The sequence below is a fragment of the Embiotoca jacksoni genome, unplaced genomic scaffold, assembly GCF_022577435.1.
Source record: "Embiotoca jacksoni isolate LCO1_2020_lvr unplaced genomic scaffold, fEmbJac1.0.p SCAF_45, whole genome shotgun sequence".
Classification (NCBI taxonomy): Eukaryota; Metazoa; Chordata; class Actinopteri; family Embiotocidae; genus Embiotoca; species Embiotoca jacksoni.
The window spans coordinates 2,056,909-2,083,355 of NW_027185398.1; the positions used below are offsets into that span (position 1 = coordinate 2,056,909).

Here is a 26,447-nt window from a genome sequence, read left to right on the forward strand (position 1 = left end):
AGAAGCAATTCCAGCCGAGCGGCTGGGGAAAAGGAAATATATTATAAATTTGCCTTTGCTGATCCATTTTCTGGTGGATTCACCCCCCTCTCCCCCCCCGTCTCCTCCCTCCCTCCCCACCTCCCGCCTCGATTAAGGCCATTTTAAGTTTTTTTTTTAGGATGTTTCAGTATCGATATGTCAGCGCTGAGTGGATTCTGGGGGTGCTGAGAGGGATGAAAAAAAACGTCTTCTTTTCGGTCTGCAGATTTACTTTTACGGATATTTAAAGACAGACTATATATGTGGGGGAGGGGGGGGGGGCAGTTAAAACCACCATATAATTTACCGGTGTAGTTGGATGTTATTCTGACAATGAGCTGCACAAAAAAACAGTTGGAGGTCCGGTTACCACGTTAAGAGCAAACTGGTCACACAAGCACTTCAATAAAATCAGAACCAGAATGAAAGTTATCGCTCGGGGGGGAAAAACATAAATCAGCTTACAATGGCAGCAGCTCTGGGATCAGGAGACAAGACGTCTACACAATACAAAATATAGTGGGTGTTAAGAGACGTAGAGGAGGACGTAGGACAAGAGGAAAGTAAAAACGTGTTTTAAAGACATGTTGGACGTTTGGTCAGTTTACTGAAGAGAGAACAAGACTGATGAGGGAAGATCAGACAAACTCAAAACTGTTGGAGCTCCATCACACCTGAAGGTGGCAGCAACAGCAGCAACAGCAGCAACGGAGACGCTGTTTAACACCAAAGAAGAAGGAGGAGGAGGAGGTGGAGGAGGTGGCAGCACCACTACAGGTTGTAGTACAAGTACATGTTGTGAAGTGACCAAACAGTTATTGGTCTGAAACAGAACAAAATGGTCCCAAAATGTTGACATATCAACGCTCAGCTGCTCATTCACCTGCGAACACGAAGGATGTTGTTTCAGGTGAGTTGGAAGAAACTCAGGTGAGTTCAAGCACACCTTTTTCTTTGCTCGTCTGTTTTTAGCCACAAATACCAGTTTTTTTAAAATAACAGTCAGAGTTCAGAGAATGTTATCTACTGTTTTCAATGTACTTTGGTGCATAATTTATTGTTTTATTTACCGATGTTTTAAAAGGCTTGCTGATGCCAATCTTAAATGCTAATGCTCCGTGCTAACATCTAATGGCTACAGAATGTGAAGTACTAATGCTAATTGCTAGCTAATTCTGACGATAATTAAAAAGGATTGAAAATGATTGTTAATCATTGAAAAGTGCAACAATATTGGAAAATATATAAGTAAATCTGCTCAAATACACATTTTGATTGTATTGTAAATCTGTCCATTATAATTATTTTTTTAATGCTAAAACACAAGTTGTCGCTGTGATATTTTATATTTTCATCTAATTGTAAATGAGGACTGTTTTTAGTGTTCGGTTATTACGTGAGGAAATATTCCAACTGAGAAGTTAATGAGGTCTCATGTTAGAAACAGCAAGAGAAAAGACACCAGGTGAGAACTTCCATCTCCACCCGGGTAGATGTGGTCGTTGGTCGTTTGTTTAATTGACGTGGATTTTCTATTGTTCTCATAAAGACTCAGAAAGACTTTTTTTTATGGTCATTTGTTTTCTTAAAAATCTGGCAGTGACATTGTTGGTCCGCCCGTCCGTCCGTCCGTCCTGCTGTTCTCGCTCTCCTCCGTTTGTTTTTCCGCCGGAGTCCCCGCTTGCATTAAAGCGTGGTGTTAATGTCTCCTGCTCATCAGGCCGCTGACCTGGAATGATTGTCCACATGACCTGCTGTCTCTGTCCCTCGTCCTCTTGGTTTTATCTTCTTGCTTCCACCATTTAATCTAAATAACAGTCGGGTGGTGGAGGAGGGAGGGGGGGAGGGAGGCACCTTTAGCTTCATGCATTAAATCTGACGTTTACATTTTTAATGTCAATTAGGTTCACTTCAGCTTAATGTGGGGTGAAATCTAACCTTTAATGTAGTTTGGACAAAAACCGGTTTGATCCATAAATCATGTTTCGGTTAATAGTTTTCTGCTTAAAGTATTCTATTATATTTTTGACTTCCCTTTCTTAGTTAATTTTTAATTTCATGTAAATACCAAAATGTTACCAGAAGCACAATAACGTCATTATTGGTGGACAAAGTTGTCGTGAAGCACTTTGTAATAATAAAACCTGACAAATTCACCAACTTTAGTGACTTGAAATTCATTCTAAGTCATGTTTTTTTTGTTTTTTTTCTTGTTTTACATTTTAAGAAAAGCAATAATTTAGATGCTGACCTCGGCGTCGTGTCACACAGGAAACTGTGAATGTCTGTACATCTGTCAGAAGACATCACGTCAACGCTGACATGTTTGAGTGCTGCTATTTTTGTTTTTTCAACCGCTGCGGCTCAATTTGTTCCACCGGTTTGAACGTTTTTTTTTCCTTCATATAAAAAACAGTCTTCATGGATTTCTTTTTAATCTCTTACTGATGTTTACGACATGCTGCAACAATTATAATAATCCTGCTTTAATTACATTTATAGGAGGACATTTCTTTTTGTGGTTTGAAAATCAGCTCAGGAGAGAAACTCGCATTTGATTTCATAGTTTCCCGGACGGCCTCGGGTCCAAAGGTCAACCTTTTAAGTCTTGTAAAAACATGGAGAGCGTGATGAAAATCCATGTATGCACTAATCCGGTGGCTTTTAAGACTATAATAAGGGCGAGAGGTCAGAGCATTTCCTCGGCCAACTGCGGGGAAGCCACATAAATATGGATATTAACATAAAAATCTGCAAGGTAATATGGTAATTTGGTTCCAGGCGAGTTGTGCCGGGAGAAGGAGGTGCAGAATGAAAACAAAATGAAAACAACGCCCCTCTTCAACTGGTTAAACGCCTCTTTTGTCCAATCGGGACACTCGACTGAAGACCTGTCAATCAAGAGGTTGACTTCTTTAGGCCTCTTAATCCCGGCGCTCTCTTATCTGACTTCGTTGTCAAAGCTGCCGAACAGCCTGAGAGATCAAAGACGTTTAGAGTGAACCGGCCTGTTGAGCATTAACCCCCCCCCCTCCCATCTTACCCCCCCCACCCCCACCCACTGGAGAAAACCTGCCTAACGAGCTGATCACAGACGATCAATCAAGGGAATCGCTTTCCCTCTAATAAGGAGCTGTCGTTGCTAAACAGCAGGATGGGTCGGGGGGGTGACGACGTCCCTCAGGCCCCTTCTCCAAATGTACATCTCTTTTCCCAGAAGGCCGAGCGAGCCAAAAAAAAAAACCAGGCAGCTGCAGGTCACCCCCCCCCCCCCCCTTTGTGACGCTGAGGTGAACGTGGGACGACGAGGACACTCGCCGAGCTTCGACAGCTCTTTTTTTTTTTTTTTTGCCTCTGGGCTGAATGAAAGGTGCTTTTAATGTCTTTTTTTTTTTTTATTATTTTCTTCCTCCTTGTGATCCCTGGCTGGAATGGGGGGAGGAAAGGGGGGGTTGTAACACCTCTCATGCCTCTTGACAGGAGTGATCGCGCACTCCAGAAATGGGACGATTCTTCCACAAATAATTTAACCTCATGAAAGCCTGTCGTGATCTAAAAAAACAGAAGTACTAATTTGCATGCTGCGCCGTGAACTTCAGGAAAGAAAAAAAAAAAGAAAAAAGAAAAAGCCAGCCCAGACGATCCTGATTGAAACGAGGAGGCGAGAGGCAGCAATGTTCGACTTCCCTTTGATTTCTAAAGGGGGCTCTCTCGTCTTCAGTCTGGAGAGCTTGTCTGTGTTAAACAAGCGAGCTGCTTGCCAGGCGGGCCTATCCTTCAAGGATGAGTGGCGCTATTGATCTGATCCCCCACCGTAGTTGCTCCGCTCGCCCAGCAGGGGGGGATGTCTCTCTGCCTCTCTGCTGCTGCCACCCCCCCCTCTCCCGCTCTCTCCCAGGGCTGCGGTATCCGTCTATTTGATGCTCTGTCTTTCTAATTAGACAACCCTTCTGAAGCAGGTAGCCTCAGTCCAATTGCTTTCTGCCTCTGTCTCGCTCTCTCCGGACTATCAGTGTCACTAACGAATCAATAAAGCATCGGGGCGGAAACCACAGAAATCAGCACAACCGGGACTCCGCCGAGCGCTGCAGCTACCTGCGCCGCGGCGACGGCCTCACGTCCCGCCGTGAAATACGAGCTGAAGTGCGGCGTTGGAGGCGAGAGGCCGCTCGTACCGTCGCTTTAAATCCTGACTTGCGATATCGCGCCGATCGGACACATTTCAGTCTCCGCTGCTGGCTTCTTCTTTCAGTTAACTATCCTTCTAGCTTCCCCTTCAACTCTTGTGTATGTGCACTCGCTGCCGCTCACATGCATCGCAACAGTTGCATAAAAGCCATTAAAAAAAACAAAAACTAACAACAACCCTGGAGGACATTGTTCTCTCAGATTATAGAGACTTCCAACTGTACTCAGCTGCATTGAGCTATTCATCACTCTGTTGTAGTCATAAAGGGAGTAAACAAATCCCTGCAGGAGGGTATTGGGGGGGGGGGGGGTCGCCTGTATCTCATCTGATACATCATAGCATCGAAAAAAAACAATTACAAGACCAAATTGAAGATGTGCTAACCATGCTGGTAATTTACTAGTTTCCTCCCTTGTGGAGGGAAAACTTTTCACACACACACACACACACACACACACACACACACACACACACACACACACACAAATAAAAAAGGAGTGTGAAACGCCTGTACACTTTCCAGCCTAAACGGTCGCCAAATTGGCCACGTAGAGGAAGGGGGCGGGGCCACTGACGTAAAGGATTTTCAAATTAAAGCGTGTGAGGAAGCTGCAGCTGTTCCTGAACACTGAGTTTCTTTTTTTCACCGCTGCTGCTGCTGCACAGAAGAATCAGCGTGTTTATCGAGTGAGTTGATTTCTGGGTAAAATAATTAAAGCTGCAGGTATTTTGGACATTTTACGACATTGTTCTAGACTTTTTGGTGAAGTTGTACTTCATGTGCAAAAAAAAAAAAAAATCAATATTCTTCTTCTGGAAATAAGACTAAATATTTGTCAACATTTCCACGTGACATCGTTTTTAGCAGAATTGTTGCAGCAAACTCCAAAACTGTGACAGAACCGAAACCACAGTCTTCATTGTTTTAACGAGTGTTGAGTTGAACAACGTGGGTGAAGGTGTGATCGGGATCAGGAGAGTAAAAATGGACATGTTTGTTCCATCGCCGTCGTTCGGCCTCCTCTTCCTCCTCTTCCTCCCTCTGCTTCTTTTTTTTTTTTTTTTTTTTTTTTTTTTTTGGAAGAAGAGATTTGGTGGCACTGCTGCTGGTTTATGAGCTGCAGGCCTCCGCAGCCAGCTGAAGCCTGACTGATCGCCCTCTCTGAGCTGTAATGGAGGACCGTGGATCACCTTAGACTCACATTAGAAGGACTGGCCGGAGAGGTTAATTAAGAACGTGACGCCGAAGGACGGCCTCTCTCTCTCTCTCTCTCACCATCACTGGATTTATTTGTGCAGTTTGGGATTAATGGTGATGATCTTCTAATGAATCATTTCCCTCCGATTTTTTTTAATTTTATTTTTGTGCTTGAAATAAAGTAAAAAAAAAGAAAAATTAAATCGAAAAGACCCCGGCAGCTGAATTTAAAACTGTTACACACTCCCGAACGATTCCTTCGTTTCCACCAAATTATGCAAACCTCTCGGCAAAATCCTACTTCAAATGCAAATACCTCGCGCTCCTCCTCTCTTAGCGTCCTCAGAAGTCCTCAATAGTTTCGCCAAGGTGAGACCGACAAGTAGAAAAGCTCCTTAATGTTTGCAGCTGTTCAGGTTTTTGTGATGAGATCAGTTAGTTTGTGGGAAAGTAAGAACCCAAGTACAGTTTCTGAGACGCACACTTTGCCTCCGTGTCTCCATTTTCTGCTGCTTCACATCTAATCTGTTACTTTTCTGAAGGAGATATCGCACTTTGCTTTTCAAGCCGACGAGAATAATTTGTGTCTGATTATGTTCTTTGGAAAAGTTCAACATCTTTCTCACCGGCTCTGAAATAGAAAATAAGAATATGCCGATTAAAGGTGAAGCTTTTCCTTCTGCACACAACTCATCGAGTATCAGAGAAATAACAACGTGCACAGAATAGTTTTGACTGGAGGCTTGAAGTTTGAATATTTCACCACGGTTCTCCACTGTACTATAATCTCCTTTAAATCTCATGATAACGTTGGTTTTTTGAGGAGATCTGATGTTTTGAATTACCGCCCGGTGCCGATCTTAATATAAGTAGAACCCGACCAATACTGGATTTATAGAGAGTAAACACATATTCAATATCAATTTATCGGCCCAAAATATGGTTATCAAGCACCTGAGACAAAGATATCTGAACGATAACTTTGTTGTCCAAAAGGACATAAAGTGACCTTCACCGTACCTTTTTAAAAAAGTACGAATAAATTGATTTGTAAATTATCCTAAGCAGCTTTTTCTGCATTATTTATGTTATACAAAGTGCATATCAGACAACACAGATACCAATAAAACCAACAAAATCAGCCAACAAATAAATTACTCAGCCTCTGAATACATGTCAACAATTCAAGGTGAAATTCCCTCTGATAATATTAATGCCTGAAATTACACAGTACTCCTGCCTCTCATTGGTTTTCATGTATGCTGCTTGTTTTATGCACCTGCAGGTACATTTATTATCATAACGGTGATGCACTCTGAAGGAGTAGATTAAATCTGAATTATTTATTGTATGTGGATCGGTGACTGATTTCCTATTTGACTGTTTTCATTAGTTGCCGTGTGTCTTTTTTTTAATTCTTTTTTCTTCCTACCTGGATTTTTATTCTCTCCAGGAGATAAATCTGTTTTCATGAATCTTTCATCCGATAAAAGACGCGGTTTCCTCTCCATCTAACTTCTCTTGTAATTCGGTTGATGCTTCCATCAGAGTTGCCTGACAGTGCTGGAAGCGCATGTATTTTTCACCACGTGTGGCCGCGGTGTGAAAAGGCAGAAGTAACCGGTTAAGTGTGTTGTGTTCGTATGTGTTCGCTTTCTGCCAGATGTTAAAGATGGAAAGAAATCTGAGTTCACTTAAGTTCAAACCACAAAAAAAAACAACCCAAAAAACCTATCTCAAACACAAATCTGGTTACGAAACAACTTCTTTTTTTTTGTTTTTGTAATTGGAGTTTAAAGATTAAACGGAGGACGTCCTCAGTAACCAACATTTTCAAACGTAAGATGCCAGGTGAACGGACGAGCACCTTCATTAACAAAACTGGGATTACGTAACGGAGCGACGGCCTGAATTCACCTCCTGCTTTTCATCATACGAGCAGAAATAAATTGTGTGATGGGGGTGAAAAAAGAAAATATGCAAAAGGTTGGGTGGTGCCAGATGTGGGTCAATCCTGAGCCCGCGGTCCTCTTTACTCTCTCACCTCCTGCTGTCGGGGTGAGAGAGGGTAGAGAGAGAGAGAGAGCTATTCAAAGGGGCGAGCGAGGCGGTCGAGGTTTGTCTGATTCCCCTGAAAGTGCAGCGGCAGCCGGACTGCTAATCTACCTCTTCACCCCCCGTCGCAGCTCAGGGGATTGGGGATTACAACAATGGGATTTAGGATTTAGAGTTTTTTTTTTTTTAAACATTTTTATATATTTCTTCCCACAGCCCCCCCCTCCCCCCCTGGTCGTACTGTGCTTTTATTGACTGATTTAAAAAAAAAAAATTTAGGCAAAATTCATTTCAACAAGTAAGAATAGAGCTGTTTACTGTTATAGAAAGGTTGATGAAGTTATTGTAAAAACTTACATCAGAAAAGTATGTAGTATGTTATTATAAATTAGTTTTAGATTTTTTTTTAACCTTTTTATGTACTTTTTTGAGAAAACTGTTTCACTCCAACATGAGTTTGGTCGCTTTTGATTACATATGCTCCTCATCAGCAGATGGATTTTTGCTCATTTTTAATGAACTTGTAGATGTTAAAACAAAAACATTCCCATCACTATGAAGACTGCTTAAATACTGAGCTTCTTTATTAGCCTTGAAGACGGGACGTGAATTTCCTTTCTGGAGCTTTCAATCATCCTCAGTGAAGGTCTTCAGAGATTCTGGCAAAATTGTACTTTTTCAGGCTTTAAACAAACTTTTTTGTTTATGAAATAGAATTTATGTTCCTGAGTTTTTGTCCAGATATGTTTTGCTGCTTTATTTTGTGTTTTGAAAGTCATTGAAAAGATGAAGAGGAATTCAAAATCCAAACATTTAACCCAAAACAACAGCGTCTTTTTTTTTTTTCCCCTCCGTGTCCAAACCCCTAAATCAAAAACCTCATTCGCTTCCCGTACTGTGATCTACAACGCCGCCGTCACCTCACTGTTCTCGTGAGGACACGTGAAGGCCCTCATAAATACGGAAACGCACAATCGTGCTCACGCACACTAAAACATGTCAGACTCAATCAAGTAGCTTCGGTCGACGCCGGCGTGAACACGTGCTCTGCAACACCCAAACACACGACAGCACTCTTCAACGCACTCATGAGTGTTCACCGGCTGTATGGATACAACCCCCCCCCCCCCCACCCCCTCCACACACACACACACACACACACACACACACACACACACACACACACACACACATAAATAAATCCAGCCCTCTGTGGGTTGTTGACTGCAGGCACATTGTTGCATTTCTTGTGGGCGTTTGCGTTTTCTTGCCCTCCGCCCACACAAAACCACCAATTTCACAATCAACCAGCGCTTCGATATTCCCTGCCGGCCTGACAGCTTTACTATTTATTCAATACAGCGGTCTGGGACTGATAAATCCAACCGGACAGATAGAATTGATTGATTAAATGCTTCAAAGGGAGAAAAAAAAGTAACAACCTAAGAAAGTAGAGGAATGAAAAAACAGAAAATACTCGATGCATCTCAACTTTCCTCTGGAGGAAAAAAATGAAATAAAATGACGTGCGGTTTGTCATTTCAACTAAATTTATCCAAAGCAGCACGGAGAAGTTAAATAAAGCGACGTAATTTTCAGGTCTCCACTTTATGTTCGATTTATCAAACGTAATCTTCTTTGACAGTTTAGACAGCTGATAGAAGAAGAAAGAAAATGTACGGCGGTTTGAAGATATATTTGTTTTGGACTTCACAGTGATGTCAAAACTAAGAAAGATGAAAGCGTTGATGTGATTATGCAGTTAAAATGCTGAGCAGACACCCATTAAGGCATATATCACTATATTCATATATATATATATATCACCCCCCCTCCGCAGCAGGCGTTGTCTCGACAACTTAACCAGCGACACCTTTCGCCCTTAAAAAAAGATTTAAACTTTCTTTTCTGTTCGGGTGTTCGGAGACGAAACCAACGACATCAATTCAGTTCTTGTGTGCGGTTAAAACAAACACACACAAAAAAAGTCGTGAAGTATTTATGACCGTCGGAAAACAGACGTCGTCCGGTTACTTCTTCGGTCTTCCATCTTCCGCTCTACACCGACCGTCTTACGTCCTTTTAATCCACGTTGTTTGATTGTTATTCATCTTTGTCAAATCATAAAAGCGCATTTTTGCATTTTCAGGAGTTTTGTTATTCAGAATCACCTCCAGCAAATGTGGATAAAAAAAATCTGACTTTTAAATACAGCTCAGGGACCGACTTGATTAAATATGAATGCAAATGTTTGATTGTATCGCGGACGTGCGAGTGTTTGACCTTCATGTGTCGTCGCCTCCGTCTGAAGCGCAGCAGCTCCTTGTGTTGGCGGGCGATGAAGTTGACGGCGGCGTACTCCAGCAGGGCCGAGAACACGAACAGCAGACAGACGGCCATCCAGATATCGATGGCTTTTACATAGGACACCTGTAGAGGGGGGGGGGGGGGGGGGGAGGAGAGGGGGGGGGGGAAGAAAGAAAGGAAGCATTGGATAGTTGCTGGGTTTCATGTCGTAGCATCACATATTGTGATTTGTCGGTGAATTACTTCTCTCAAATTACCCAATTTTGTTTTTGCACTCAAGCTTCTTCTTCCTCCTAAATTTAGGAAATTGTAGCTTTGCATTAATAATTATCTACGTTCATCAAAAAAAAACCGTTGTACTCCTAATTTAAGCAGAGATGTACCGGACCTTTTTTTTTTTTTTTAGTACCGTGATGATAAAGTGGCGATGACAACTCAAACCTTCGGGGGTCGAGGAGGGGAACGACCGCCGGGTCAGGGTTTTTGTTTTGGCCAACAGAGTTGTGTGATGCCGCACAGCAAAAAAAAAAAAACAACCAACATGTGGTTTTCTCAGCAGGTTGTTGTTGTTTGTGTTTTACGACAGCGTCTAACGTTATAGTTTATGATCGGTACAAGTAGCCTCCGGACGAATAAACAACTTTGCTTGTTCGCTTTGCCGGCTGCTTGTCTGTTTGTTTTTTTCGCTGAGTTTGTTGAAGGGTTTTAGTGTTCGGCTTCAGACTCTGAACACGCGATGCCTCCGGTGACATGAAGGCGGATTCACCATCTTCAGACCTTCAGATAAGAGAGTCGGTGAATTTGTCCTTCCAGAAGGACACGAAGCCACGACGCGAGACGCCGTCTCCAGCCGGACGTTTTTACATGAAACGCGTGCGGTACGAAGCGAGACGGACGGGCGAAGGCTCGTCCGGGTAATAAGAGGCTAAATGAAGTCTGGTTGGATCGTTGTCTGATTGCTATCTGCCCGCCAAGTGCCATTATTCAAGTGCATCCACCCCGGCCTGTCATTACAACTCTCCGTCTCCACACGCAATTACACCGTGCAGCCGGAGAGGGAGATCCTCGCTCTGTCACCGGGAGAGAAAACAACACAATCAGCCGTTTAAAATCCAATTAAACTATGACTTTGGATCACTTTACACAAACACGCGGCGCTTATCGTCGCCGCTCGGCCTTGTTGGGATTGGTGCTGGTTTTTGCGGCTGCTTGTGAAAACGTTTGACTCCCGACCGACCTGAACTGACACACAAACTTACACCGCATCTCCGGTTGTGATCGTGGAGAAGAAGATCGTTACGTGCGGTAAATGAAGCAGATGGAGGACGGCCGCACCAAACTGTCGGCGACTACGTCTCCGAGTTGTTTATTTTCTGGTGATTTGTTTTTGTTTTGTTGTTTTACCGCCGACTGTTTTCTGTCAGTCAGTTTTTCTTCATGTTGGTGTTTCTTAAATTAGCTTTAAACAAAACAAAACCAAACAACAACTCACATTTGGGCAGAAGAAGATCAAACCCACTCTTTGATTGAATACTGCAGCGTTGGAGAGACGGACGCGTCTGTTTGAGTGTTGAAGTCGGCGGTCGATGTTTGACGTCGGACTGAGAGCGCCGAGGCCGGTGGACGGGTCAGACGTGAACGAAGCCGAGCCGTCGTCCGGTCGCTGCTCGGTGAAGCTGAGAGCTTCTGACAGACAAACGGACCGGCGGTGGTCAGCAGTGCTGCAGCGAAGGTGGCGTCGCTATGCTCGCGCTTCACGGGACAAATGTTCAAAGATGAAGGGTTCCTGCTCCCGCCGGTCAGCTGACCGACCGGGTGGCTGGCTGCAGTAGTTTAGGCTCGTTAACGATGACCTTTTGGAAAACCAAATGGAAACCCAAAGACCGGCGAGGAAAGTCAAACCGAGTCGGTACAAACACGCTTTGCGGAAACTGGTCGCACCATCGGAAGATAGAAAAACAGCTTCATCGCAGATACGTCAAGAAATAAAGAAAGACTCCAAATCGGCTAAAATCTGAAAAGAAGAGTCGTGAAACCGATTCTCAGGAACAACAGCAAACGCTGGAAACATCGCAGCAAAGAAGTCATTTTCACTTATGAATAAAAGATTTGTGGTCGTAACAGAAGGGTTAAAAGGAGAGAGAGACTTTTTGGACCGAATGTACATTTAATCTCCTTGCAGCCAATCACATTGTGTGTGTTAGCAGCTAATGCTAGCAGCAAGTACAACAACATTTCAACCAGAAGCTAAAAGGAGAAACTCTCCTTCCTTCTCCTCCATCTGGCCTCATCTGATGGGCTGCAATTCGAAAGCAGCCGTATGTGTAGGTGTGTGTGTGCGTGTGTGTGTGTGTGTGTGTCTGCTATCAATCACACACACACTCAGGGGGTACGTGTGTGTGTGTGTGTGTGTGTGTGTGTGTGTGTGTGTGTGTGTGTGTGTGTGTCAGTGTGTGAGCAGTATGCCTACCTAAGCTCAGCTGTGCTGTGTGATCATTATTGTGACAGCTGAACTGCAGAGGAATCACGGTTCACTTGTTCAATTTTTAGAGCGCATGAAGCACCTAATGTCAACAGTGCGCTGTGTGTGTGTGTGTGTGTGTGTGTGTGTGTGTGTGTGTGTGTGTGTGTGTGTGTGTGTGTGTGTGTGTGTGTGTGTGTTGGGGATTACAGCTTCCCTGGACATAATTATACAATCCTACTGGCTCACACTCACTCTGACCGTTTTTTTTTTTTTTTTTTAATCTGAAAATCCCCAACAGGAAAAGATTCCTCTCAGTTTAAAAAAAGAAAATGTTTTTCTCATTTTTTTTGTCTTTTTGTTAAAACGTGTCTTTTCCAGTCTTGTCCTCCACTTCATCCCTCCGTCCGTCTGCCTCCCGTCTAACACCTTTTTTCTGTCCATCCTACGTCTTTTCTTTCTTGCTTCCTATTTTGTTTGTCATCCCATCTTTAAAATGTGTCCTTTTAATGTCTCCCCCGTCCTTCCTTTAGTAGCCTCTCTTCTTGTTTTAAACTTTAAATCTTTAGAAAGTAACCTGTAGTTTTGTGAGAGTCAAGTGGAGTGAACAAGAGGAGGAAGGAAAGTTGTTGTTTTTTTACTTTATTTTTGACGACGTTTGAAAGGAAAACGGGGCAAAGCGGTTTCTCGAAACCCAAAATATGTATTGGTCGTCCTCACCTTGGGCAGAGAGGCTCTGGAACCGGAGCTCTGCGTGGTCATGGTCAGCACGGTGGTGATGCCCAGACCGACCCGGGCCGGCGCGGCGTCCATGTTGATCCAGAAGGAGACCCAGGACAGGATGACGATGAGCAGCGAGGGGATGTACATCTGGATCAGGTAGTAACCCATCTGACGCTCCAGGTGGAAACGAGCCTCGATGCAGGTGAATTTACCTGAGAGAGAGGGAGAGAGAGGGAGAGAGATTTTGTATTTATTTTTTTTAAATGAGGAAATGATTCGTAGCTGAAGAGAAGACAGATGTAAAAGAAAGAATAGCAGAGAGTAATCCGATGGCAAAAGTCACCTGGAGGAATGAGAACGGGTAAAAATGACAAATGGCCTGACAGGAAAGAGAAAATTGCACCACAGCAAGTTGCAGTGAGACGGTCTGTTTCTGGAAAAGTATTTTGGGAGACGGTTCCTGTTGTAAAGCTGAACGATGACGGTTTTAGGTCCATATTCTAAGATTCTTATACCTTTTTTGTTTTTGCAATATCTATTTCTATTTTCCAGGTTTTAGACGTGCAGTGTGTTGTTGATGTGCGCTTATCGTCTCACAATCGTGGACATTACTAAACAATTTGAAGCTAACTTTTTCAAAAGTAAATAAAAAAAAGTCTTTTTTTTTTAATGTATAAGGAAAGTGAATTTTGCGTATAATCCTAAATGACTTTTGGGGTATCGACCAGTAATTTCTTACATTACTAGTGCCGAAGGTGGTGGAATAACTTTCTAACACCTTATTTCCAACACTGAAGCTGTGATTCAGTCTGACTGACATCTGTGTATGTTTTGTATTAGTTCCTATTAAAACTAAACATTACGGTCTTTTTGTGGTATTCTATCCGTAACACTGAATATTATGGTGATTAATTCAACACGTACGTTTTCAATAGTTCCTTCAGGAGTTCAGTTTTTGAGGGAGATGATGTTCAGCATTTTAAAAGGAGATATATTTGCACACTCCAAAAAAAAAAAAGGTTATTATTTTGTAATGAGATGACTATCAATACTCGGAGGTTCAAAGATATTCACTTTCCCAGGTTTCCATTCGTGGAGTTGATCATTTTGTCTCCGTAGGTGTCCTGTTTTCCAACATGAATATCTCATTTGGAGATGATTAAATTTGCAGTACGTCAAACGCACAAGGCTGATTCCAGAAAAAAAAGAAGAAATAATCATAATGCCGGTCGATGTTTAACTCTACTTAAAAGAAAAATGTTCTTTCATCAGTTTCCCCGAGGCGGTTCCATTAGCCAGGGAGGAGCGTTTGTGAATTCTCTATTATCTTCATCTATAAAGGGGCACATTATCTTAGACACGTCCTCTGGAAGAAACAGGTGGAAGTGACAAGGCGGAGATTAATAAAAAAAAAGACGGCGAGGAAGGAAGGAGGTGAGGAAGGAAGGACGTGAGGAAGGAGGGAAGGAGGAGAGCTGGGCGGTGAAAAGGAGGATGAGGAAGATGGCGGCTTTGAAACGCGACGACGTCGTCGTCTCTCGTCGGCGCTCACACTCTTAATCCAAAGTGTAAATAAGCAGCGGAAAAATCAGAGAGACGCGCTCCAGCTCTCCGAATATCAAATGACGCCAAACATGTTGAATATTTGAATAAACAAACACAGGAGGAGGTTTTTTGGGGGGATTTCAGCTGCCAGTTACTTGTTGCGGTCTGAAGAGGCGGCTTAGAGAGGAAGATGTTGCCGTCTCTTCCTTCTTCAATAAGCAGACGACACTTTGAAATGTCCAAAGTGGAAAAGTTAGAACAAGTCTACTAATCATAGATTTGAAGTAATTCTCGCACATAAACTCTCTCTGTATCTTAATGATGCATGGATGTAAAATGACACTTCATCATATTTGTGTGAATTCTTCGAGTTTATGGCCTTGCATGTATTTTGTGAGGTCACAGTGACCTTTGCCCCCCCCCCCCCACCCATTCATCCAACTGGACGTTTGTGCCGAATATGAAGAGACTCCCTGAAGGCGTTCCTGAGATCAGATGGATGTTCGAACGTCATAATAAACATAACGCCTTCGGTGGATCTGACCGATCTGATTGGAAACCTGACGATACTATGTCCCGCCCACCGATAGCTGTAACTACTGCACCACAGGCCTGTCAATCAAACAGACACGCCCCCAAAAACAGGTCTTCTTGAATCTTCTTTTCTAATGAATGAGGGATTATTTTCAGATGGACCTCCAGAAAACTAATAAGAAGGAGTGACTTTAGCTAACAACACCGAGATAACTGATGGACACATTTTATTCACTTTGGATTTGATGAGAGAAGTTGAATGGGAGTCTATGGAGCCGGAGGCTTTTTGGAGCCGACCTCTAGTGGCACTCGCTGGTATTGCAGCTGAAGACACTTCTGGATCAGAACCATTTTTCAGACCCGGAAGCTACAAACTCTTTTATATCCAGTCTGTGGCTCAAACGCTGCTGATTTTCTCTCTAAAACCGTTCAGTATTTTAATGAAGCTTGATTGTTGGTTCTGGATTAAATCGAAAGATATCTGCCGGCTTTTCAGCGAACTGCCTCACCAGCTACTGACTTGTTTTACTTGCAAAAATCACGCACATTTTTTGACAGTTTATAAAAGGCCTTGCTGACACCAGAAGAGTTTAACAAGCCCTTTCTATTTCCAGAGGTTGTTGGTTAGAGCCTTCAAAACACATCTCTCTACAAGTGTGTCTCTATAATGACTCATCCTGTCAGCCATTTATTTATTTGTTCTCTCTCGTGTGACAAATGTGACCCCGAACACGACAATGTCGTCCTTCCTCGTGCCACCTTCCTCGTTCTCATCCCCTCAACTTGACTCGGTCGCATTCTTGTGCTGCACACAATGCTTCGTAGCAGTTGATGTGTTGCACTCAGCCAGAAGCGCCGTTAGTCCTTGTGAAGCCGTGAAGGGAAAGTAAGTGTGGATGTTTACGCTCGCAGCATGCGCTCGTAAAAAAAAAAAAAAAAAGGAGGGGAGGTGGGGGGGGGGGGGGGATTAGGGGGTATAGAGTCGAGGAATTTCCCTTTCCTTCTCCTAATCCCTCCACAGTATCCAGCACACATTTTGATGAAGTTTAAGGCACTTAAGAGATTTAGATTCTTATCTAAATTCATTCTGAGGCACGATAATGACCCCAAATATCCAAGCCAGAAATATAAATAAAGAGCTGTTTCCAAAGAACTAGAAGGCCCGCGGCGCTGAGGGGCCCGACCCCCACAGAGCCCTGATCTGAACATCATTAGGTCAGTCTGGGATTACAGGAAGGAGCCAGGAGACGCTGAGACAGACCGAAGGCTCTATTTTAACGATCTAAGAGCGCCGACTGAAGCACGTGGTGCCTTCAGGGTGTGTCCGAAACCCACCTAGTCTGACAGCAGATAATCTGGGCTGAAGGTACAGTGCAAAGGTTCAACGGGGACGTGCTTTGTCTCTTAATGAATCAGAGGTGTGGTTTTTTTCTGACTTAATATGAAATAATCAGTGCCATCTCCTCTTACAGAAAAAAATAATAATTGATGTTCACAATAATAATCTTTCACAAAGTAATCTTTTAATATTTTGGTGTTTTGCACATTGTGCACCTGCCTACGTTGGTGCATATTTTTCTCTCGATAAAGACACCGTTGACTTCACACGAGGTTTCAGTTGGTCGAACAATTCTCATTTTAAAACCATGTATGTGTGCAGGTGCCTTTGGGATTTAAATAACGATAAAAATAATCACTGCATTTGTCTGAAGTCAGCAAAAACACTCGCGTTGTATGCGGTGCCGCTTTTCGTGTCAAATAAGAGCCTTAAATCTGCAGAATAACAACAACGTACGTGCCAATAGAAATTATTATATTTAAAATTCTTAATGTTACATTTTAACTTGAATTTTGTATGTTTTCTCTCCTTGTAAAGCAAAGAGCCCAGTTTTTAAAAAAATGTGTTTCAGTCTCTATTTTGGTCCTCAACACTTGAAGCTTTTTTGCTTTTCTGTGGGTGGAACTGATTTCTTGGATTTGTTGCTGATACAGTTTTTCTTTAGTAAGTGGTGCTCTTCTAATCCTCTTTTTAAACATGGTGTCGTTACTGCTAAAGGCTGCAAATGCTCTCAAAGATTATTCGCAGCGTATTTAGCGTTTGTTTTTGACTGAGAATCAAAACTTAATAAAAAGGTTTTTGCAAATATATACACGAGAAAATACTGCATGCTTCCACATTTTAAATGCAAAGAGTGTCTGAAGGAAAATAATATCTGCAGCAATGATAATTAAATTAACACACACCGCAGTGGGCCTGTTTACATTGCAGTGCTGTAGCAACAGTAACAAATGTCCCTCTTTCTCTCTGTAATGTAATGAGCACACTGGGTCTCATAATAAACCACCAGAGAGCCAGGGAGCAAGATGGCCGACGATCCATTTAATCAAAGACGATCAATGGGAGGCGGCCTCATCAATTAGAGTTAACCCGAAAAGACTGGAGACGAGAGGAAGAGGAGTCCAGGAAATGTGAGGAGGAGGAGGAGGAGGAGGAGATATGTGAAGACAGGAGGAGAGAGAGGGGAAGGAGAAAATATAGTAGCAGCAGGAGGAGGAGGAGGAAGAAGAAGAGGAGGAGGAGGAGGAGGAGGAGGAAGAGGAGGAGGAGGAGGAAGAGGAGGAGGAAGAGCAGTAGAAGGAGATTCGATGAGGTTGGACTTGATTTATGGCTGTGATACACTTCAGAGCTTTTAAGTGCTGTCCATATTTTCCATCTGATAAGAAGATTGAAATTATTCAGCTGGGCCCATATCTCAATGTGTGTGTGTGTGTGTGTGTGTGTGTGTGTTTCCTGTAGCTCTCTTGTGTCTGCCTCTGCACACCCACAACTGGAAGCAATGTGAGCATATGTGTGTGTGTGTGTGTGTGTGTGTGTGTTTAAGGACAATTTAGTAAATCGAGGACAGTTTTGCAAAGTGAGGACATTTTGTCCTCGCTTGTTCAAAGCGTTATTTTAACCCCGTAAAGCCCCCAAATCAGTCAGTAACAGCTCCACCCCTGTAAGGCTCCGGGCGCTATGGATAAGAAACGGTTGATCGATTATAGAGTGTGATGACACCGAGGCCGTTTAGCCTGTCAACAGAAATGAAGCAAAGCGATGCTACGTCCGTCGTAACACTACTACGCCTCTTTAGTGCAGAAGCGATTCTCATTAACCTTCTCAAAATGGCAGCAGGGTGTGTTTTTCTACCTGGTTGGGTAGGAGGAGGTTGGAAATAACTAATTTAGTTACAACTAGAAATAACTAGTCCGCTAAGGTTCGTGTGAAGGGCGAGAGAATTTATTTACATACTGTTTGTGTGTCAATAACTGATGAACACAAACATATTAAAAACATATCGTCAGCCAGAAAAAAAACTAAATCACTCTGCAATGCAGCAGAAACCGTAATTAGTATTTCAAACAGGGCTTTTTCTTTGTGTGTGTGTGTGTGTGTGTGTGTGTGTGTGTGTGTGTGTGCGCCCTGTAGTGGATGGGGGGATGAAAAGAAAGAAATAAAAAAAACAAAAAAAACAGTCAGTGGTAGAGTGGAGAGAGAGAGAGGTACAGAGAAAAGCTCTCTCTCTCTCTCTCTCTCTCTCTCTCTCTGTGTCTCTCTCTCTCTCTGTGTCTCTCTGTGTCTCTCTCTCTCTCAGAGCCACAATAGACTGCAGCTAATAAATCGGAGGAAAGAACGACACCTTAATTCCCTCTTATTGCTTGATTGGGAAGCAGCGAGGCGAGCGCACGCCGTCGTTGAGGCTGGAGAGTAATAGGCAGGAGATGAGATGAGGAGAAAGAGGCAGAAATAGGGGAGTACAGGAAGAAAGAGGGGGAGGAGGGGGGATGTGGGGGAGGCTGTCCTTGAAGAATTCATGTCTGTTTTCAATGATGGACTGAAATGAAAGAGGACAGCACAGGTTTGGATCATCCTGCAGATCAGGACGATTCAACTTCAGCAGCAAAGGGGGCCTAATAGGGAAACGGCTGAGGAATATTCAAACGGTATAATTTCAAGAGGAAGCGATGTAGTCGGCGCTCAGTAAACACGCCGGTTTATAACTCGTTGCAGCCGGAAATATAAATAAATACCCGTCAGTCTATTCACTCTGGAATTTGTTACGATTTCCAACTCGTGAGGTTTCACCGAGCGAACGGCAGCTGTGAAGCGTGGTGTGATCCCGCTGCTGTTGCTTACTCAAACACGGGGGGGTTTCCCTGATCCCGCCCGTCCCAACCTGTCGCCGAGGTTACCCACAGAGATACACTCCCACTCGATTACATCCTCAAAAGGTTTATGCCTTAGTTGTATTTACGCAGGAAGCCTCTTGCAGACTGTAGTTGATTGGGCCTACCGTAGAGACTGCAGTGAAGATCTGTGGAAGGTTTTAGCCTCTTTGAGCTTGTTGTTTTGGTTGCACAGCTCGTTTAATGTACGGTTCAGCAGCAGGCGGCTCAATAAACTCCCCATCAGACAGCCTCTAATGAGCCTCGCTACCACCGTGCTGTACGTTATCACCTCCAAGTTCTCATTAAATCCAGAAATAATACTTCATTTGTATAACAAGTTGATTAAATCCAACTTTATCAGGATATCCATTGTTTGAACACATTATAAACTGTCATTATTATGAAAATTTGGTCATCTGATTTGTTTTCTTCCATTAAAACTGCATCTAGTTTGGTAAAAATAAGTAAATAAAAGACAAGGCAGCAAAATCTACGAACAATGTGAGTCCTTCCTTGCTTGATGTTGTACGTTAGTGTCGCAAATCCTCTCATAAATGTATATTTTATCAAACCACTACCAGAGTTTGACTCTCAGTGAACATGGCAGCTCTTTCTTCCTCCTCCTAGTGGCCAAAACTAGATAATGCAGCTAAAACCTTCTTATCAATTAATTTTGTTTCGGGTGGAAAGTTTCCAAAAAATCCGAATATAATCGATGTAAGCTGTTTTTAAGCTGTTTGAAAAGCTGTTCATTTGTCATGATTCGAGGTCATACGATTTTAATTGTTCACACAGGAAATGACAAAGAAGGAATTATTCGTGACGCGAGATTGACTCGGAGAAAACAGATTTACATGTTTTTATATAACAAAGCGATGGATTATCACTTCATTGTCTGTGTGTGTGTGTGTGTGTGTGTGTGTGTGTGTGTGTGTGTGTGTGTGTGTGTGTGCTTGAGGATATGGATTTATGAGAGAGAGTGTGTGTGTGTGTGATGGTGCTAAGTCGTGTCAAGGCTTTTCGTCTGGAGGTGGATCGTTCATCTCCTCAGTGGCGACAGCAGACGTCAACCTCTTTGTGAGTGATGCTTCTGAATCTGAACTAATCAGCCCGCTACACACACACACACACACACACACACACACACACACACACACACACACACACTGAGTTCGACCAGTGCTGTGGCGTTTTAGAAATGGATTTTCTTCTGAACTGTCACTTTTGCATCTGTTGAATTATGTTTCCTTCAAATCTGGATTTGCTTTACTTTTGTGAAAACAAGGCAGCATCACGAGTTCTACAGATGAAGGAATAAATAGAGAAAAGAATTAAATGTTCTTTTCCTTGTTTCAACCTTTCGAATGTTATCGACCAACAAGGAAGCAGCAAATGTTGAAGAGAGGAAGAAGTTTGATATGAGATGGAAAATCTGAATGTTATTAGGGGGACGCTATTTCACGAATAGTCGCAGTATTTTCAGAGAAAACTACCAGAAAAGTTGGAGGAATAAACTAGATTCCAAAATATAACTGTAAAATTAAAAAAAATAATAATTTTAAGATCAAAAACTGTAATAATAAAAAAAAAGAAGTCAGTTTCAAGTCATAACGTTTCATAAATGTTTTCTGACATGACTTTATTCTGAAAATCTCCCCTGACAGTGGGACCTCAATGCTGTTTGTAATCATTTTCATGTTCAGTTAAATTTAAATGGTCACCTTCTGACATCTCTATCGTTTTTTTTGTGAGTGTCTATTTTAGCCTCCGTATGATACGTATATATTTATATATTTATTCTTTTCTCTGGACTGTAAGAATCGTGGGCTGGCTTGGTGGACTGGACAGATGGTTTTCAGCCACACTCGGAGGACCTGGAGGGAGAAACAGAGCGTGGCGGCTGCCCCCCTTCTCCCCCCCGTCCCTCCCATAGACTCTCCTTCTTCCACTGTTTCTCTGATTTCTGCTTATATCCTCTTCCTCGTCACATGACGCACTCCTCTTCTTACTTTGGTTTTGTTGTTCTTCCTGTTCCTCTTAAACCTCCTCATCTTTTCTTACCTTCTTTATTTTTTTGGTATTTTCACTTTTACCACCTAAATACTACTTATTTTGCAGTGGATGCTCCATTTCTGTAATTTCCACAGTTGGTGCGGTAATAAAATCTGATTAAAAACATAAAATCAGTCAAAAAAAAAAAGGTGAATGAATCAACCTTATTTTTGAATTTGTGACTCAAACAAACTTTGCAACCTGCAGTTTTCTTCTCGCTGAAAGTTTTATGACACTGTAAGGAAAATAAAAACTTTTTGTGAAATATGGATTTCCATTTCAATGTAGTTATTTCCATATTTCACAAATTCAAATAAAAACTAAGTTCAGTCGGTGACTCACGCAGGATTTCAGCACCATCTCCAGGCAAACATTTTTTTACCCGCTCGCTTCCGATGTCCTTGCCGAGTCTGAATTTTAGATAATATTCTCCTTCGGGAAATTGTAAAATACATTTTTCTTTTCTTCTATTTTGTATCTTAAAACTTCCATAACTCCTTCTCTATTTTCAGACAGAAAGGAACAAACAAAGCCAAAATAAAACCAGGTGGCAGATTAACAGGAAAACGTGAAAATTGAGGAGTAGAAATAAAAAAGACGCAAATTTTATGCAAAGCATAAAAAATACATGAAAGATACAGATGAAGTTGGAAGGTGCATCTATGAGCTGAAAATATACAAGTTGTTGAGACATTTTCTTGTGTACACGTGTCCAGCTGTCTGAAGTGAAGCCTGCGAGTCAGTTCAAGGAGTCAACCTGAGTCGGCAGCTGTGGGCTCTGTGAGGAGGAAGTCATTATCATCGCTCCCCTCTCCCCACTGTGAGAAGCTTGTGGGAAGTGATGAGGTAAGAGCCTCCATGCCAGATATTATAAACTGAAGAGGGGGTTGTGTCATACTGCAAAAAGTTTCTAGGTTATTTTGGTCTATTTTGGTCTTTTTACACTGAATATTTCTTCTGTTTTATTACAACATGGGTTTTTGTTTATGTTTTCTGTTGTGATATGACTGTAGTTAAGAAAAATCCTGGAAAAAAATAACATTAGTTGGTCCTAAATATAAGAAAAACTGAAATATTCATCAATCAGCAGGCTTCAAATTATAATTATTATAGTGAATTTTCCATTTAGTTAGAACAGATGAGATCTGTCTCTGGGTAAGCATCATTACAAAAAAGGCAAAACAAGCATTTGATATTTACTGGGAACTATTTAACACATACGCCTTCAACATTTTAAAAACGGTTTAACAAAGCTGATGAGGAGAACATCTTGAGCTTCATCTTTGAGAGATGAGGACCGGTTTTTTTTTCTCTGCACGTCCAACATCAAACTCACTTCATTTGGTGACTAATGAATGTCTCAAGTGTTGATCTGTGGCTCGATTGTACGCAGCTGTGGTAGACTGATGATCTGCTACTTTTACCTGTAAAGTTTGTACTGCAACTCATTTTTGTTAATTTTTTGAAGGAACTTTTTGATGTCTGTAGTCGTCTTTGCACGTTTCTGCTATTTGTACCGTCGCATCTCATTTTACAGCAAAACACAGGCATGTTTTCCTCCAGTTGCTTAATGACAGTTGGCAGTTTCAGGCACTTCCACTTTCTGGGGTCTGTAATGTGTTACTATCAGGTAGAAACAAGATGAAAAATTAACATGTTTTGATCACTTCATGAAGGAAATTCTTGAAACAAGACGTTTGAAACAACTTGTACGGCTCGCCAGGAGACCAATTCAACACCAACAGATTTTATCAGTGAGCAAACCGAACAAACCAAGCGGCTCACCTGTGTTGTAGTGTTTGGTGCAGTAGCGCAGGTCCTTCTCCTCTTTGAGTATGAACTGAGGTAGCGTCAGGCCGTCGGCCACTTGCACGGCTCCCTTCTCGTCCCACTCGAATATGAGGTCGTTCATGGTGTAGCCGACTGCGGGAGAGAGACGTAAATAAACTCCATTAGTCTCAATCTTCGGTCGCTCAAATCAGACGTCACCTCTGAGTGTAATCCGGCTACTTTGCACTTTTTAATGGAATTGCTGGAAACGATTTAGGTCAAAGCTTCCTTATCAGATTTGGGATAAGCAAGCTTGTACTTTTTTAGTCTGAACTGTTTCCTTTAAAGAAAACACCATCTCATCAGTTAAATATTTGATGACACAATGACGCTTTTCACTCTCTCGTTTCTTTCTTTTTTTTTTTCTTTTTTTTTTTATGCCTGAAAAATCTGAGCTGATGCCAAACATGAGCCGGAGTGAACGATCCATTGTTCTTACTTTGATTTGGGATCGCTGACCCTTCTTCGCTCTTTAAACTTCAGCTCCCGTTTCTCTTGATTCCTCTCACGTCTCTTCGGAGAATGAAAAGGCCAAAGACTAATCTATACCATATCGTTCACCCTGCCAGCTGCTGTGACTGATCGACTGATACACCCCGACTCTCTCTCTCTCTCTCTCTCTCTCTCTCTCTGTGTGCGTGTGCGTGTGTGTGTGTGTGTGTGTGTAATTACTCACAGCTCTCCAGCTGCATGATGCAGGTCTGGACGTCCATAGGGAAGTTCTTCAGATCCATGGGACAGGCCAGGATCAGTGTTATTCTGCAAAAACACACACACACACACACACACACACACACACACACACACACACACACACACACACACACACGTAGCATCACTTAGACTAAGAGGATTATCCCGAGCTTTATCAGTGTTTCTCAACCAGCCGGTGTCAGACCACCTCGCCGAACAGCGACGCATCCGAAACGTCTGAAACTGATAAAAATTCTGGGATTTCCGCTTCTTGGGAGACGATTTTTAATCCACTTCCCAAGCACTATTACTTTCTCGACAGACAGATTGATCAGTGAAACAGTAGATTCAATAATCAATTACTGGCCTTTTTACACAAACACTTGAATTTATGCTCACATTAAAACCAGTGCAGATAATAACATGGCTTTTATTGATAAATAAAATTCAAAAAGATTTGAGGCTTTAGTCAAACCAATTAAATGATAAAAACTTCAGAGATTAAAAGTATTATTAGGATGAAACATTTGTTTGTATGAAGACCTGATGTGATTAAAATAGATTTGGATGGATTAGCGCTGGAACAATCAGATGATTATCTGATGACAATTTAATCATTTAAGCAATTTATGAAGCACAAATGAGAAACAGCTGGTTGAAATCTCTCCGACTGAGTGTTTGTTGCTGTTTTCCTGTTCGATAAGACGTTTAAAGGGAAGATTGATTGAATAAATTGAACTGACATGGAGTTAAATTGCGATCCGTTGGTTTTTGGACATTAGCTCGAATAAAACAAACAATTTGAAGAGGGAAACCGTGGTTACTGTTTTCAGACATTTTCTTTAGACATTTATACGCAAAACAATTGAAGGACAAAACCATCCAAACATCAGAAGTCTGATGGATCCTATTGTTGCGCCATAGAGCTTCATTTTTATCCATGAAATAACAATAGCAGTGTCATGTTAGAGGTTTCACTTCAAACCTCAGCTCTTCTTCTCTGCTGGAGGACATGCGTGTGTGCAGTAACACGGGACTGAGTCTAGTTTTATTCAGGCCAATCCGTGAATCTCTGAAAATTAAAACGTTTGGGGAGATGGTGACACCAAAATTAATTACTGCTGTCAAATGGTGGGAATTTATCTCTGCAAAAGTAAACTTTTCCCACATATTAATGGAAAAAACATTTTTTATAACTGATAAGATGCATGACTGAAATTAAAGACTCTATTCCACCCATTACACCCCAATATTAGCTATTATAAAATGAGTGGTTTATTTAAAATTGGGGACACTGTAGAATACATAATCATGTGTATTTTCAAATATAACTGAACCCATTAGAAATGAAACCAATGATTATTTTATTAAAAATCAATCTACTTTTTTTTTTTTATAGCTAGGTCAACAAATTGTGGAGTCAGCAAATTGGCAGAAATTACACAAAATATGTTCGACTGACTTTTCGGTGCTTATTTGTGTATTTTTCACCCAAAGATAGTTGTCCTTCCCAATTATTGTGTTATCGATAATATTTAATTTAGCCAATCAATTTGCCACTAATGCACTCAGAAAACCATGCAGCAACACAAGACCATGAAAATTAAAATAAAGATACATTTCCAAAACAATATCTCCAAAATCTGAGAAAACGGGTCCATTTAGTGGAAGTTCTGGAGCTTTCAGTGGCGCTACATGACCTTAAAACTTCCCAGCTGTCATTGAATTAAACTGTAAACTTCAGCTATCATTACTTAAGTGGATCCTTAAAAGGTACTAAATGGACTTTGTGGTGAGATTTTTTTACTCAGAGATCAAAAATGAACTTTAACCTTCATATCAACAAATATTCTTGATTGTGCATCCTTAATATATGCTTTTAATTCCCATAATGCACTAATTGCTATGCTGCAATACATTTGCAAGAGATTGTGGTAATCAGGTAATTAATAAATGCAATAAATCTCCACCGTCCTCATAAATGTTATGTGTTAATTTCACCAAGGGATCGTAATAAAAAAAACTAAAACAACAACCTCTCCAGCTCCAGTTAAGTATCTGCAGAGTGCGAGCTGTCAGCAGGCTGTCGTGATGTGAGGAAGGCGAATTCACCGCTCATACTCAGTCCTTCTGTTCTGCTCTAACAGGAAACCCGCTGCTACAACACACACGTCCAGTCGGCCCGATGTACCAGATAAACTCTGCCGCGTCTGCACATTGTTACAAATCCCTGACAGGATGCTGAATATGTATTACAAACACATGATGTAGCCTCCACAGATGTCCCACTTTCTCAGAAAGAAGTTCAGCTCTGTTTTGTTTTTTCTGCATCGTGACACCTAAATGCCAAATGCTGACGGAGCTATACCTTTTTGTTTGTTCCATGAGAGCTTAACAGGAAGTTGGACCTCCAACCCCCCGCTGAGTTTTTTTTTTTTTTTTTTCCCCTTTTTATTGAACTACGAGAGGAATTACTTGAGGAATACTCTTTTTGTTTTTTTTTTTTTTTTTTTTTTTTTTTAATTTTTTTTTTTTTTTTTTTTTAGCATTACTATTGCTAGACAGTCAGAAGTCTGGTAAAACGTTTGATACAGAGCTCACACATGGGAAACCTCTGGTAAAGTTAGTTT

General features: G+C 41.8%; 1 protein-coding gene across 3 annotated transcripts in view; it reads right to left on the reverse strand.

Annotated features, from left to right (window-relative positions):
- The window catches only part of glra1 (glycine receptor, alpha 1), a 98,428-nt gene that overhangs the window by 6,626 nt on the left and 65,355 nt on the right, over positions 1 to 26,447 (reverse strand). For all 3 annotated transcript variants that reach the window (XM_069169418.1, XM_069169417.1, XM_069169416.1), the window contains 4 exons: positions 23,801 to 23,883; positions 23,080 to 23,217; positions 12,952 to 13,166; positions 9,747 to 9,893 (listed from right to left, as the gene is read on the reverse strand). In XM_069169418.1, the coding sequence (XP_069025519.1) occupies positions 9,747 to 9,893; positions 12,952 to 13,166; positions 23,080 to 23,217; positions 23,801 to 23,883 (583 nt within the window). The remainder of the gene's footprint in view (positions 1 to 9,746; positions 9,894 to 12,951; positions 13,167 to 23,079; positions 23,218 to 23,800; positions 23,884 to 26,447) is intronic.